Raw genomic sequence first — 15236 nt, forward strand, 5'->3', positions numbered from 1 at the left:
AGTTCATGTATATCCCTCAAACAGGTGCTTCAGAGGGGAGCAAATGTAGGGATGACATTTCTAGTCCCACAGATAAAGCCAGAAATGTTGCCCCCGCACGTCCCCCCATCATTTCCTTTGTCAATCCCCAAGTTTAGTCATTGTCTTCCACCTCCTCTTCTAAAACCTGTCAAGTTTCCTATGGGGATGTTCCTTGTCCCTGCCACTGGCTTAGTCTAAAGCTTTCAGCAAGCCCAAATCCTAATTACTGCAAAGGGCCCCTAACTGTATCCTGCTGCCCCCATCCCACAGCCTCATCCGCTGAGTCTCTCCGGATATGGCAGTTGGAAGACACTTCCCTCTTCTAGGCTGGAAGATGCAGTTCAAATTCCTTTCTCTTGGCACCGAACACTTCATGCCAACTTCTGTATCACTGCCTTGTGTGATTTCACTTTTCACGTGGGTCTTAGCCCTTGTTTAGGGAGCAGGGGCTTGCGGGTTATAGCCCTGTGCTCCTCCCCTCCCCGGCTGCCTGCGTGCCCCGCCATTCACACCACTGCCCAGGCAAGTGTTACTGACCCAGCAGGGAGCTGAGACGTGCGACTTGACTTGCCGCATGAATGAATCCCAGGCCCTGTGTAATCCAGCGTCCGTCCGTCTGTCACAGTTATCTACCACTGCTCGTGCACACAAGCCTCTGCCCCACTAAACAGGGTAGTGGTTAAGTAACAACATGTGCCCAGGGGTCAAAATGCCTTGGCTTGAAGCCTGTTTTTCCTACTTGCTGGCTGTGTGGCTTTGGGCAAGTTAAACTTTTTAAACCGGGCTTGCCTCATTCTTGAAAAATGGGAATTAAAAATGGAAGTAAGTAAGTACATACTTAATTTACTTTAAATGACTTAATATGCTATAATTATACTTATTTGTTTAAGCATAATAGCTAAGCTTTATCTGGTTTTTACTGTATGCCTGATACTATGCTAAGGACTTTACAAGCATTATCTCATTTTAATCTTACAACTCCATGAGGTAAGTACTATCGTTATCCTCATTTTAAAGATGACAACACTGCAGAACAGACAGGTTATGTAACTGGCCCCTGGTCACACCGCCAGCAAGCAGTGGAACCAGGATTTGGAACAACACAGACTCTCTGCTTTACACCACAATGCCAAGGGCTGGTAAATCTTTCCTACGAAGGATCAGAGAGAGACAGTAAATATTTAGGCTCTGTGGGCCACATGGTCCCTGTCACAGTCACTCAATTCTACCAACGTAGCCCAAAAGCAACCACAGACTACATGTTAAAGAAAAAAATGGGTGTGGCAGCATGCCAATAAAACTACTAATGGACACTGCAGTCTGAATTTCAAAGAATTTTCCTGTGTCACAAAATCTTCTTCTTTTGTTTCCAACCATTTAGAAATGTCAGCATCATCATCCTCAGCTCGCAGACCTTACCAGGAGGTCTGGCCGCTGTCTGCCAACCCCTGTGCCATACTTTGCAGCCTTCCATTCGCTGACGCTAGCTACCTTTTTGTTCCTGCCTTTACCAGGAGCTTCCCACAGCTTCTTTTCTTATCCTTTCTCTATGCTTTTCTGAGTCCTTCCAATCTTTCTAGGTATACCATTTCTTCAATGATAGTTTTCCAGCCTCTGCAAGCCTCAAAACCTTTCCCCACTTCTCTGACCTCTTGTATGGCAAATCATTTGAAACATGCTATCTACAAGTTCCATTAGTCTGGGTTTTTCTAATGTTATACAAGCTTCATATCACCAACAAGACCAAAAGACCTTGTTTTTTTTTTTTTTAAATTCCCCACTCCACTGTCTAGAAAAATACCAAAAACCCCAGCTGATTTTCTTCTCCACACTTACTACAGTAAATTAATTCATAAAAGGGATTTGTAGCCTCAGCATATATGCTTGGGGGAAAAAAATGTCTAACTCTTTTGAAGAGTTAGGAAAAAGCACAGGTCACATACTAAATTTGTAGCTCCAGAAGAAAGAAGAAAAGAATAAGGACATTTGCTCCTGCTTTAGCGGGAGTCCTTTCCAGGCTAATCTCACTGTGTTCTAGTCATTTGGCAAAACTGAAAGCATCGAATCATAATCAAGTATGCATTTAGTTCTATTCCAGACATTTCATATCGTTCATTCATTTGTCCCAAACGTCTCATGAGACTAGGAAATGCTACGCCTATTTCCTTTGTAAGTCCCTTTAGGTTCCCTGCACACCCGATCACTTGGCACCATATGAAACCCAACCACGGGCATAGCTGACATTCCTGGAAACAGAGCAGCTGCAAGGTGCCCGTGGGAGGTCGATCATCTCCATGTCACCCAGCAGCAGAGCCAGTCAGATCAGAAATGTATCTTGTTTCTGTCACTCAGCGGTCCTTCTGGGCAGACCGGAGTGAACTTCCAAAACGTTCCTCTTAAAAGCAATTTGATTAGGAAAACAAGGAAGCGAAGCCAACTGATCACCAGAGCCACAGTAACAATGGCCCCGAGCTATTCTGATGAACTATCTCTACCTTAAATGCTGCCACCCTTCCACCTGCCAATCCCAGCAATCTCTGGAATCAAAGGAAGAGGAGCTGAAACGGGTGGACATCATTTGGAACCAACCAAAGATGGTTTTTCAGTAAAGACAGACTTTGGTTTTGCTGCCAAGGAGGAAACGCTTATTCACAAACTATAATTATAAGCTTCTCTTACCTGTTTAGTTCTATGCTGAGACTCGGTGGACAGATTATTGTAGGTATAATGGGCCTGTGTGATGCCACAGAACAACACTGCAACCACACCTATAAAGACAACAAGTTCCAAGCTCACATCAAAGGAGACTTCCCGACTTTCATACCGAGGCTTGTATTTTACAGAAGATCATATGCTTAGTGTTGGAATTTCCAGTTGTGACTTACTTTAAGAGGAACCACTTCCATTAAAAATCTTTTTTTATATTCTAAAGTGACAGCACAAATCCCAATGCTAACAAGTATGTTCAAATGGTAGAGGATGTGTCCACGAGTGGAAGCAATGACTGGCAAAGTCACTCCCCGTGAAGGCTGACAATCAAAAGGAGAAAGGATCCTACCTGTGAAGCCCCATGCTTCAGCCAAGAGGAAGGTACTCCAGGACATCAAGAAGAACAAGCCTGTCTCCAACAGCTGGAACTCCCGTAATTTGGTGAACTTTGTCACGTAAGACTGTCAAGGTTGGTAACAGGATCTCATAATACACAAATAAGACAAGAAAAATAATAGTCGAGGCAAGGCAACCATGACAGGGCAAGAAGGGTTCTTTAATCTAACACAAGACACAGAATAAGGAGGCGCCAAAGTGAAAGACTTCTTAAAAGGAGTGTTGTACCAAGGAGTCCACAGTCTCTGCTTCCATGAGGAAGTCACATAGTTTTGTCAATCCAATTGTTTTATGGGTATCAAATGCCTTGCTGGAAACCACATCATAAAGGTCAGTCAGAGAGGCGAGCAACAGATCAGATACACGACAGGCCACCTCTGACTATTAATCTGCAACTCAAAGCAAGACAGCTTCCCTAATTACAGCAATTTTCAATTACTAAGAACATGGCATTTCCATGAGATTTCATGTTTACTTGATCCCCTAGGACCTCCGTGATGTAGAGCATTCCATGATGAAGAAACTGCAGCATGTCACTCACTTATACGAATCTAAAAATTATTTGTTAGTCGACCAGGGACGGGCCTGTGCAGACCTGTGACAAATCTCAGGATGGAATCTACGTCTGCTTCAAAAAATGTGTACCACAGCAGAAAGATGAACAAGATACACTCCCTCCCCTCAAGGAGACTGCAATGGGACAGCGGTATGATTCGTCCTGGTTCCTCCTTCAGAACTTTGTACTGTCTCTTTGTGCCTCAGTTCACCTGTAAAAAGCTGTAAGACAAGTCTCTTCAAGCACAAGGCTGAAGGAGAGCAAACTTACAGATCCTTGGAAAAAAGTATTTGTTGTTATTATTTTCTTTAAAGATCTTACTTTTAAGCGATCTCTACACTCAACATAGGACTCGAACTCACAATCCTGAGGTCGAGTCACACATTCTACTGAGTGAGCCAGTCAGGTGCCCCCCAAAGTATTTGTTTTACATGAAAATATCTTAGACATTTTAGAGTTGGAAGCTCTTTAGAGACCATCTAGTCCCACTCATCTTTCCTGCTGTTCCTACCTGCCACCTTCCTACACTGAGGGCCCACAGGTGAAGGGCCAGTGCTCCCATACTGGAAGCTCCAGGAAGGCAGAGGCCATGTCTGTCTTGCCCATCTTTGATACCCAGAGCAGAGCAACTCACATGCCGCAGGCAATCAAGAAGTGCTTTCTGAATGAGCACAAGAATGACTTGCCCAACATTTCTAATAGCAAACCAGTGGCAGAGCCAAGGACTCTAGAACTGAAGGTTAAAACCATTGAGAGCCGAGATGAACTCCCATCTGTCCAAACCCAGGAAGCTGATTTTGTTCAACTGACATTATGGTCATACATTTCCTATTTGTCCCACTCAACAAAGAGCAAATGAACAGCAGTGCAGAATATCCAGAGGCTCATTGAAATATATTTACCTTCATATCAATTTAGCCTATAACCTTAAAATTCACTCCCAGAGGGTCACTGTGTCTAATTAGACTCTGGTAGTGAAAGTTGGAGAGCATGGAGCCCAATGCAAAATAAGGAAATTCCTTTATTTATTGGTAAAGATGATTACATAATATTTTCAAACCAAGTCCTTGATTATAAGGTTAATAATTATAACACAGTGGGGTCACCTGGGTGGCTGTCGGGTAAGCACCCAACCCTTGGTTTCAGCTCAGGTCACAATCTCATGGGTCCTGGGACTGAGCCCCACACTGGGCTCCACACTTCGTGGGGAGTCTGCTTGAAGATTCTCTCCCTCTGCCCTTCCCCCTCCACTCTCTCTCTCTCTCTCTCTGTGTGTGTCTCTCTCTCTGAAATAAATAAATAGGGGCACCTGGGTGGCTCAGTTAGTTAAGTGTCTGCCTTCGGCTCAGATCATAACCTTAGGGTCCTGGGATGGAGCTCTGCGTCAGGCTCCCTGCTCAGTGGCGAGTTCGCTTCTCCCTCTCCCTCTGCCTGTTGCTCCGCACTGCTCATGCTCCTCTCTCATGCTGTTTCTTTCTCAAATAAATAAAATCTTTAAAAAAAATAATTGTAACCACAACAGCAATTATGGAGCAGGAGAGACCATGGAATACAGTATTCAACCACTTTTTCAGTTAACAAGGAAAGATTAACAAAAGGATATTAAAGCGGTCACCACGCCAGTAGCAGCACCCATTGCGAAAGAGCCACTGAAGATCCCAAGGAAAATCCCAATAGACTTGAACATGGCTGTGACATCAAAGGTGTGGCTGTTGTCTCCAGCTGGCTGGTATGCCACTATTGAGCTACAAAAGAGAGTTCGTTTTTACTTCTAGAAGCAACTTTTACTTCAAAAACTATCTTAAAAATAATAAATAAATACATTCTCTAGTGTCGTAGAGCTCAAAAGATGAAATCAGGGCCGGAGGAGGGTACGGGGGAAAGGGGACAAAAACTTTTGATTTGAATTGCCAAAATAAGGACAAAAGGTTACCAAAACACCCTGTGGTGGATCCATCTAGCAAGGAAATTCAGCTTTTACTTTAAATGACAATTTCAGGAGATTGAAGGTTTTAAGGTCTTCTATGTGAAGTTGGACCGAGCCTTTTTCTCCAGTGTCAAGACACTGCAGTACTATTCTCCTATGACTCTGTTCAAGACTTCCTAGCACTGAATGCCTACAAGTCCTAACATACTAATGTGAGCAAACTAATGAAAAATTCCACTTGTTTTCAGCAGAGGCATAAGAATATAAAGAATACTGCTCAATACTCAACCTGGTCACATTTTGTTTTTCCTATGGGAAAAAAAAGATGACTGAAGTACCCTTTCAACTTTTAGAATACCAGAATGGGCCCAATGCCTAACATCTATTCACTCACTGAAATAGACTTTTATAGGGAAAAGGGCTTGAAAGTCCATCCAAGGAATTAGAATCCACTCAGCTTACCCAGCTGGATCTCTACCTCAAACTTTTGAAAGAAAGTCACTCTGCAAGTGGCCAAGACACGCAATTATAGGAGACACTCTCCATCTTGAACTTACAAGTCCAAACCTGGTCTAAAATGCTTCTTTTTAAAATGGTCACCCTGGGAAAGAGAAGTGGCTGAGAAAATCACTGTTGCCAGCAGGTGTCTGGCAAGAGTGCCTACCATTAGTAAATCAGTTCTCATCTCAGTTAATTGACATATCAGTGTTTTTATAAAAAGTGGACTCAAAGACATCATACAAGTCATGTCAAAGAAAAGAAGAAGAAAAAAAAACACATTCCCAGGAATATAATGAATTTTCGCTGTGGTTACTGCAATGCCTTTTAAGTTTCAGGCTGAAAAATGGGCTTGCTATACCATATACACCAAGTTTTTTTCATACCTCCACAGTTAAGTTAAAAAAATTATTTTAATAAATATGAAATGGCCTCTAATGTCATGCTATCTTATCTATACATAAAGGGTCCCACCACCTTTTATGATTTTTAAGACGTCAAGAATGGTCCAAATGGATATAACCATTTGTTTAACCATTTCCCTACTGCTAGACATGTAAAACTTGCTTCTAATATTTTTGCTACCATAATAAACATGTGAAAGAGCATTTTTGCATTTTTTCCAAATTTTGGACTATTTCCCTGTGCTATATTTCTGGAACCTGGGTATTACTATACCTATGGCTCCTTTTACATGTAGTGCAACTGCTTTCAAATAGACCTATATTACATTTTTGGAGGGAAACAGGACTGTATCTCTCAATTTTTTACTGATCACATCCATTGGCCTAGAAATTCAACTTCTAAAAATCATACAGAAAAGCTCACAGGGATTCACAGAGATTTACACATAAATATGTTCACTGCAGTGCCATTCACAATAAAACAATATTAGAAAACACTGAACATTAAACGCTAAGGGACAGGAGAGGTAAATTTGTGGTGTACCATACAATGGGATGGTAGAAGTATTAACACAGTAAAATGTCCAAATGAGAAAAGCAAGTTACAGAAGAGTATGTTTAGTACTATGCCTTTTTTGTTTAAAAATTATTAATATAGGGGTGGGGGAATGGGGTAACTGGGTGATGGGCATTAAGGAGGGCACTTGATACAAGGAGCACTGGGTGTTATATGCAACTGATGAATCACTGAACTCTACTTCTGAAACTAATAATACATATGTTAATTAACTGAATTTAAATAAAACAAAATTAAATATAAAAATAAAATAAAATTGGTATATTTTTTAATTGTGAAAATTAATATATTTATATGTATGTTAATATCCTAATGGAAAAGCCTAAATGAAAATCTGAATAGTGGTTATCTGAGAGCTAAAATTTCAGGAATGTTCTACTTTCTAAGTCAAATACTTTTGAGATTGTTATAAACGTATTAATTTTATTATCATAAATAATGACAAAAAGGTAGAGTGCAAAAGAGTAGATGATACCAACTGCAATGTTAAGAACAACGTACAAGTGAGCTCGGTTAAAACACCAGGGTGTCTCAGTTCTGGCACTATTGGTATTTGGGGTCAGGTAATTATTTGTTGGGTGGTGGATGCTGTCCTGTAAAGGCAACTGTCTACAGGGCTAGATATTTGCTTAGTAGGAGTGGGTTGGCAGGACTGAGTTCCTCTGAGGTTCACACTCATTTTTTCACCAGCAAACACCTTCTACTAACTTGTATAGAAACTTCCATAAGTAGATTAAAGTATTGCTCATTTCAGTAATTGTCTTACCACTTCTAAAAATTAAACATTTCTGCAATGCTTACGTTAAATAAGAGAAATACAAATTAAACTACCATGAGATATTGCTCAATCATCAAAGTGGCAAAAAAGTAAAAGTCTGACAAATATTCTGTTGGGGAAGTTATGAGGAAACAGACACTCCCATAATTCAGTGGTTAAAGTGCAAAATGGCATAATCTCTTTGACAGGCAATGTAGCAATGTCTACCAAATTACACATGTATTTACTCTTGAACATACTAATTTCACTTCTGGAAAATTATCCAACTAATATACCTATGCATGTATAAAACAGGTGAGGTCAAGGTTAATCACTGTAGCATTGTTTGGGATAGCAAAGGACTAAAAACTCTTTAATGCTTCCAGCAATGGGAGACTGAGTAAACCAACTTTAACAGTTCATAATACAGCACATAGGGTACTCTGTAGCTGCAAACCAAGAGTGAGAAAACTTTCTGCTTCAACATGGAGAGAGCTCCAGGATATAGTTATGTGAGAGAAAGCTAGGCACAGACTATATTTAGCATGCTACTTTTAAAATAAGAAATAAGAGGCAGATGAGAATATTTATTCATATGTGTGGTTGCATTTGGTTGAAGAAATATGAGGATACACAAGAAACTAATCAAAATGGTTACATACAAGGGGCTGGGGGAACAGGAGGATGAGAACAGGAGTAAGAACATGACTTTTCTATGTTATATCTCTATACATTTTTGATTTTTGAACCATGTAAATATTTTATCTGTTCCAAAAATTTAATTAAAAAAGAAAATGTTCACATTATCATGTTAAAATAAAATAAAAAATTATATACACACCACAGTCACAACTGTGTAAAAACAGCACTCATCGCACATAGAAAACAAGAATAAAAGGCAGTGCATTGAATCTTTAAAGTAATTGTCTTTAGGTGTGAGCAGGATATACCATTTTTTTCTTCCCCTCATTTTCCATGTTGTCTGTAAGTATGTATTTCTTTAAGAGGGAAAAAAAACCAGTGCCTCAGTCTTTCAAACATCTGCATTTGTAATGTACTTCATTCAATAAGCGACTTTCGGTTCCTAGTACCCCAATATTCAAAATATAGAAGATAACAAGAAAACAAACACTTACGAAGACAGCACTATGGCAACAGCATCGTTGAGGACACTCTCCCCAAAAAGAAGTGCATAGAGTTCAACATCCACTTGAAGCTCGTGGAATATGGCAAGGACAGTCACTAGCATGCAGAAAGAGTCAGAGAAGTATTTAGACATTACAAATGTAACACAGTCCCCTTCAAAGATGATTATGATGGCTACTTAGAAATTTGTCTCTTCCTCTTAGGATCTGATCCCAACAAATTCTCTTACCATATTAAAGATTCAGTATGTTCCTGTTAATACTGCTCTTTTTCCTAACTGTGTACCACAATATTTCCTTTATCTTACAAACAGCTGAAATTAACCCTGGAGGACTGAGCTGACCTACACGTTTCAAGCAAATGCTAATCATCTTTGTCTTGCACATTTCTTTTCCATAAAGAATATATACAGGACTTCTTACAGACCAGGTGATCATTAATCTGATGAAGAAGGGTATTATGAAAAGCATCTCTTGCTGCTAACTTCATTTTCTCCTTGGAGCCTTACAACTTGTTTCTATTTGACTTGCAAATTTCAGGCACATGGTTTAGTTTAGCAAAGACAGTAGGAAATGAAAGCACAAGTATGGTTTTTGGCTGAGATAAAATTTATGACCGGGATTACAGCTGTTATATTTAACTTAATAAGAAGCCAATGACCAGGCTATAACCTGAGAAGATTAAAAAAAAAAAAAACACAAAAACCTTCTTCTAGGCAACAATTCCATGAGAATTCTTAGAAAATCAGATGAGCTGAAGTTGTACTATAACTTTAGTTGCTGAGTCACATACAGCTCACTCACTAAATAAACCCAAGCAGTCATGAAAGATTATTATATAATCAGAGATGGGAAAGCCCCTTCAAATGCCAACCAACGAAACAGGAAACTTGCATTTTAAAAGATGTAGTTTCTACCGCAAAGCATTTCATTTGGAATATACTGACACAAAAGCTTACAGAGAAAAGGAGAGCAAAAGCAGTGCTGAAGAATTTTGCAAAGAGAACCTATGGCTCACCCTTCTATTGCAAAATAACAGAATTATTATAGGGGCAAATGCCTATATAACTCAGAAGAAATGTTAACTGTCCAGTTTAATATGAACAGAACACTTTTGCTTAAGCCATTCGGGAAATACCTCTACCAACACAAGACCAGAAGGTTGAATTAATGTAGCCAGTCCAGTTGACTTAGATTTCTCACAGATGTTGAAAAGCCAAGGGCTTTGCTTCTCAGCAAAAGGACGCAGAAAACCGAGACTACTGCCTCCTTGCAAAAACCATCTTATCTTCATACAGATAATGGGAGCAGCTCTAAATAGTAAGGGGATAGCATTGATGGTCTTGAAGGGAGCAATTTGATTTTCGGTTTTAAAAATGCTGAACTAAAAAACTAAAAAATAAAAAAAATAAAAAAAAAATGCTGAACTATACAAATGCCTCTGTAAAAATGCCCTCTGAGTTTTATAAAATCATCTCATATAGAGTAGAGAACATATTTTCCTACTTCCTATATATAATGCCCTGTGTTATCAGAGTTAACACAGGAATTCAGAGATAAGCTTATTCTCCTACCTTTAATTGTGCTGCATGACAATTAAAGAAGATGATTAACTTACAAGGGCAAAAAGTCAAACAGAACAAATCTCAGCCGAGGTCCTAAAGCCCAGTGAAAGAACCCGGGCATCCTTAGTTCAAAAACTCCAGTCTTTGGTCCCATCACTAGGTCTTCAGCCTGCGTCTTCTCTAAGTTGCTACCATGAACGTAACTGTGAGGCTCATCAATACTGTATTAGGAAAATTACCACCTAACTCCATAGAATTGTATTCATTCTCCAGCTGTGTTCATATCAGAACTATTTCAGGGGTGCCTGGGTGGCTCAGTCCATTAAGCATTCAACTTTGGTTTTGGTTCAGGTCATAGTCTCGGGGTTCTGAGATTAAGCCCCTCATGGGGCTCTGTGCTCACTGCAGAGTCTGCTTGAGATTCTCTCTCCCTACACCCCCAACCCCCAGTTGCTTGTGTGAGTGCTCTCTCTCTAAAGCGTTCTTTTTTTCAAGATTTTATTTATCCGAAAGACAGAGAGAGAGAGAGAGGGCGCACAAGCAGGGGGAGAGGGAGAGGGAACAGTTTCCCTGCTGAGCAGGGAGCCCGACAGGGGTCTTGATCCTATGACCCCGGAATCATGACCCGAGCGGAAGGCAGACACTTAACCAACTGAGCCACTCAGGCACCCCAGCTCTCTCTCTCTAAAATACATAAATAAAATAAAAAATACATAAATAAAAAACTATATCATAACCATAAAGCTGATTTTATAAAAACAATTCTTTAATGTATAGTAAGGCCTACCAGTGATGCTAAATCACACTAATGGTAGCACAACTGCCTTCTAACGATCATATAAAAACTATTTTTCTTATCCTTACATGCAGATAGCTGAATATAAACAGAAGGTTTTTAGGGAACTGGACTTCTAAAAGCATGAAAGGAAGTGTACCATTATTACCCATTTTAACTAATCTAGTTCATATTCTCCAAATACCCAATTACTAAAGATAGACACCAACCTGAATTTCTGAAGAAAAGGCCTTAGAGCCATCATCTAAACAGCATCAAGCTGAGGACCAGTAATGGCAAATGTAAGGAATAAAATAAATAAAATAAAATAGGGTGCTTAAGCCAAAAGGACCCATGAATTTTGTTTTTTCCTCTACAATTGGAAGTACAGTACTATGGGAATTTATTAATTCTACACCCAAAGGAAGGACTGCACACATGTGCTTTTGCTAGCAAAATGCTGTACTGGGGCACCTTGGGTGTCTCAGTGGGTTAAGCCTCTGCCTTCGGCTCAGGTCATGGTCTCAGGGTCCTGGGATCAAGCCCCGCATCAGGCTCTCTGCTCAGTGGGGAGCCTGCTTCCTCCTCTCTCTCTGCCTTCCTCTGCCTACTTGTGACCTCTCTCTGTCAAATAAATTAAAAAAAATCTTTAAAACGCTGTCCTTTAAGTTCTGAAGCTCTGCTCTCATGGACACATACCTGGGTCAGTTGCTGATACAATGGCACCAAACAGCAGACAGTCTGTAAAGTAAAAATCTCCCGCAAGCTGTCCAGTTACTTTCATCAGTGTGACACAGCCATACATTATTGACCTGCTCAATAAACACATTTCTACTTTAGAAAAAATCAGCAACTGTTAAAGAAGTCAGAATATTAAGTAAGAATAAGATGAGTCTACTGTAGTACCTTATGACTAATCCCAAATTTAACTCATTTCATTTAAATATGGTAATATCTTGTCCTTAAGGAGAATTCAAACAATTTACTATCTACGCGAACGCATTTTATTGAAAAAGGTCCTTAGGCACACTCAGGAATACAATACTACATAAATCAAATTTGCATTATTTAAAAAGTATAATTTGAAGGATAAAAAGTGTTTTAATTTTCAAGTACTTACCCAATTACAAAACAAGAAATTGCTGTTCCAAGAAAAGCATATGCTAGGATCGACCCAAGGTTTCTAAAGAAATGTCTCTAACAAAAAAAAAAAAAAGAAAAAAGAAAGAAAAAAGAAAAAGTTACAGTGTGTTAGAATAATTACTGATTATTTGAAAAAGAAAAGGCTTTCTATTCTAGTGTGCTTTGCTAATATTCAATGCATTATTCATTAAAGGAAATAAGAGAAAGAATTTTTGTACAGGCATAAATTTCAGCAAGGAGAGAAGGGAGGGCAAGCTGGAAAGAACTGCTTGTTTCTGAAGTGTCAGACATGATAAAGTCCACGGAGTTTAAAGTTGTTCAAAGTATATGAAATAATACAAGCACTTACTCTTTTCAGACTATATCCTGCATAAAATATGATAGGAGGAAGTAATATGTTGAAAAATACTTCTGGATCAAAGGTAACCTGTTAAAATAAAGAGTTTTTTTAGATTAATTCCCTTAGAAGACCTTGTATTACATTATCAAATTATGAAAAAGAAAGATTGAATGTTAAACTGATGAAAGGCAAGAATATTACTGTGGTCACTGAAAAGTATTTCATATAGGATAGCTGTTCTATTTCTCAACCAAACGACAAGGAGACACTGTTGGAGCAATCAGTTAAGTCATATCTGTGGAAAGGGTAGTAAAATACTATGACATTAAAAAATCTTAAAAATGGGGAAATCATGAACATTTCTTTGCTTTAAATTCAGTAGACCCCCAAACTAGGTAACAAAATTTGAGGGTATACCATTATTGCCGGCAAAAAGAAACAGACTTCTTAAACAGGTAATGCCTCTAAGGGTATACAGTATAATATTACAGCAAGAACTTTCTGTGTGACTAAGATTTCTAGTCCTGATGGCCCATTTCTTTTAATATCTATTTCTTATAATAATATAGATGACCCTTTCTGTTCATAAGGCTGCAGCAGGATCTGACATGAACACAAAGCTACTACACACATACCCATGCTAAAACTTCGTTTACCAGAACTTTTAAGGAACTGGAATTTTCCACAGGTGGAAAGAACTCCCGCTGCAAAGCAAACTAAGCTTGTACGAAACTGTAAAAAGCATTAAGGATGGTCAGAACCACAACCACGTAGCTCTGAAAGCCAAGTTCTGCCCATGCAGAAGACAGAAGTGGAGGCGCCTGGCCGAGGGTGGGTGGCAAACAGGAGACACGAGCAAAGAGGCCCTGAGAAGCTTCATGGGGAACTATGGCGAGGACAGGAAGAAGCAGCTCCAGGAATGTCGGGGTGCCAGTGAGACTGCGGCACAGCCTCCTACATAAAGTTTTATGCACAGCATGGTACAGTAACTGGTTCTCAGAATGAGGCCCCTGAAGTTGTGCCAGATTATGAACCAAAGAAAGATTAGATTGTCCTCCATATAGAACACAGTCAAAACAAGGAAGAAATAATAATATTCAAAGAAATATTAATGGAATATTTTAGGTATTATCAAATAAACTCAACGTGCTGAAGTACCATAAAATTCTAAGGACCATCTGCTAATTGAAAGAAATGCTTATAAATTCTGCTTAAGTCAATACTAGTCACCATTTATTACAATTATAAACATCACAGAATGAAACAAAAAGGATTATAGTACTTAGCCTCGATCAGAAAATGAAATGTACAGATGTCTATTTCCTTAGTATTATATCACACACAAATTGAGATTTCTCTCCATTTTAAGAGACTGATTTTCAACATCATTAAAAACTCACTATTTGCTTCCTGAACCACTTTGCTACTAGTTATACACTTAAAAAAATCCAAATATTCCCTTTAATGAAGAACTTACCTTTCTAAGCATTTCATTATCTTGAACGTTATTGAGCTCATGTGAACTAATTTCTCCTTTAAGTGTATATTCATAAAATTTTCCACTAACATTTACCAATAAGGTAGTTGGGCTTGACTGCACTTCACAGCTTAGGGTCACATTATTTACGTCACTTGGAACATGAATGCCGTATCGAAGCACAAGGCCCACCAAAAGACCTGGAAATAATAAAAGAACCATATAAGCTCTTCTTCTGGACAAAGACTCCTTCTTTTATACCCCACACACACCTTTGGATTGTTAACAGAAAAACTCTTATGATAGTCCTCTGTGGTTCAGAACCAATTTCTAGACCGAATGCAATTACATTTTAAAGTAGTATTAAATTTGCAAATCTAAGAGTCTAATATTCATATAATCCAGTGGGACGAGAGGAAAAAACATTCCCTAGGGCACAAGCACATATTGCTGCATCTCTAGATCAAGATATAAGTGGGTAATTAGGAATGTAACAAAATAAAAAAATACCTTCAAATCATCTGCACACAGAATACGCTCCAAGGTGTCCCAACCTGACAGCATAATCCTGTTAGAAATGTGTTTACCACCGCCACCTCCATCCATCAGTTCATAAGACCGTTAAACACACGACACTTCCCAAATTATTCTTACAGCATCTGGCTAGCCAAATAATACACGTTTAACAAACTGGAATGTCAATAGCATTTGAAGAGCAACTGAGCTCTTCTACCACTAAAAGCTTAGATTTTAATTGAAAAATATGTGCTTTGGGACACCTGGGTGGCTTAGTTGGTTGGGTGTCTGCCTTTGGCTCAGGTCATGATCCCCAAGTCCCGCACTGGGCTCCTTGCTTGGTGAGGAGCCTGCTTCTCCCTCTCCCTGCTTCTCTTTCTCTCTGTCTGGCAAATAAATAAGTAGAATCTTAAAAAAGTTAAAAATATAT

At 39.2% G+C, this 15236-nt stretch overlaps 1 protein-coding gene across 4 annotated transcripts in view; it reads right to left on the bottom strand.

Moving 5' to 3' along the window:
- SLC9A6 (solute carrier family 9 member A6) overlaps nt 1-15236 on the bottom strand; it is a 52481-nt gene that overhangs the window by 26151 nt on the left and 11094 nt on the right. For all 4 annotated transcript variants that reach the window (XM_032841455.1, XM_032841454.1, XM_032841453.1 and 1 more), the window contains 8 exons: nt 14291-14490; nt 12823-12900; nt 12451-12527; nt 12030-12142; nt 8982-9087; nt 5286-5427; nt 3080-3185; nt 2701-2789 (listed from right to left, as the gene is read on the bottom strand). In XM_032841455.1, coding sequence (XP_032697346.1) covers nt 2701-2789; nt 3080-3185; nt 5286-5427; nt 8982-9087; nt 12030-12142; nt 12451-12527; nt 12823-12900; nt 14291-14490 — 911 coding nt within the window. The remainder of the gene's footprint in view (nt 1-2700; nt 2790-3079; nt 3186-5285; nt 5428-8981; nt 9088-12029; nt 12143-12450; nt 12528-12822; nt 12901-14290; nt 14491-15236) is intronic.

Source organism: Lontra canadensis, unplaced genomic scaffold, assembly GCF_010015895.1.
Source record: "Lontra canadensis isolate GAN:19392208 unplaced genomic scaffold, GSC_riverotter_1.0 scaffold123, whole genome shotgun sequence".
NCBI classification, from domain to species: domain Eukaryota; kingdom Metazoa; phylum Chordata; class Mammalia; order Carnivora; family Mustelidae; genus Lontra; species Lontra canadensis.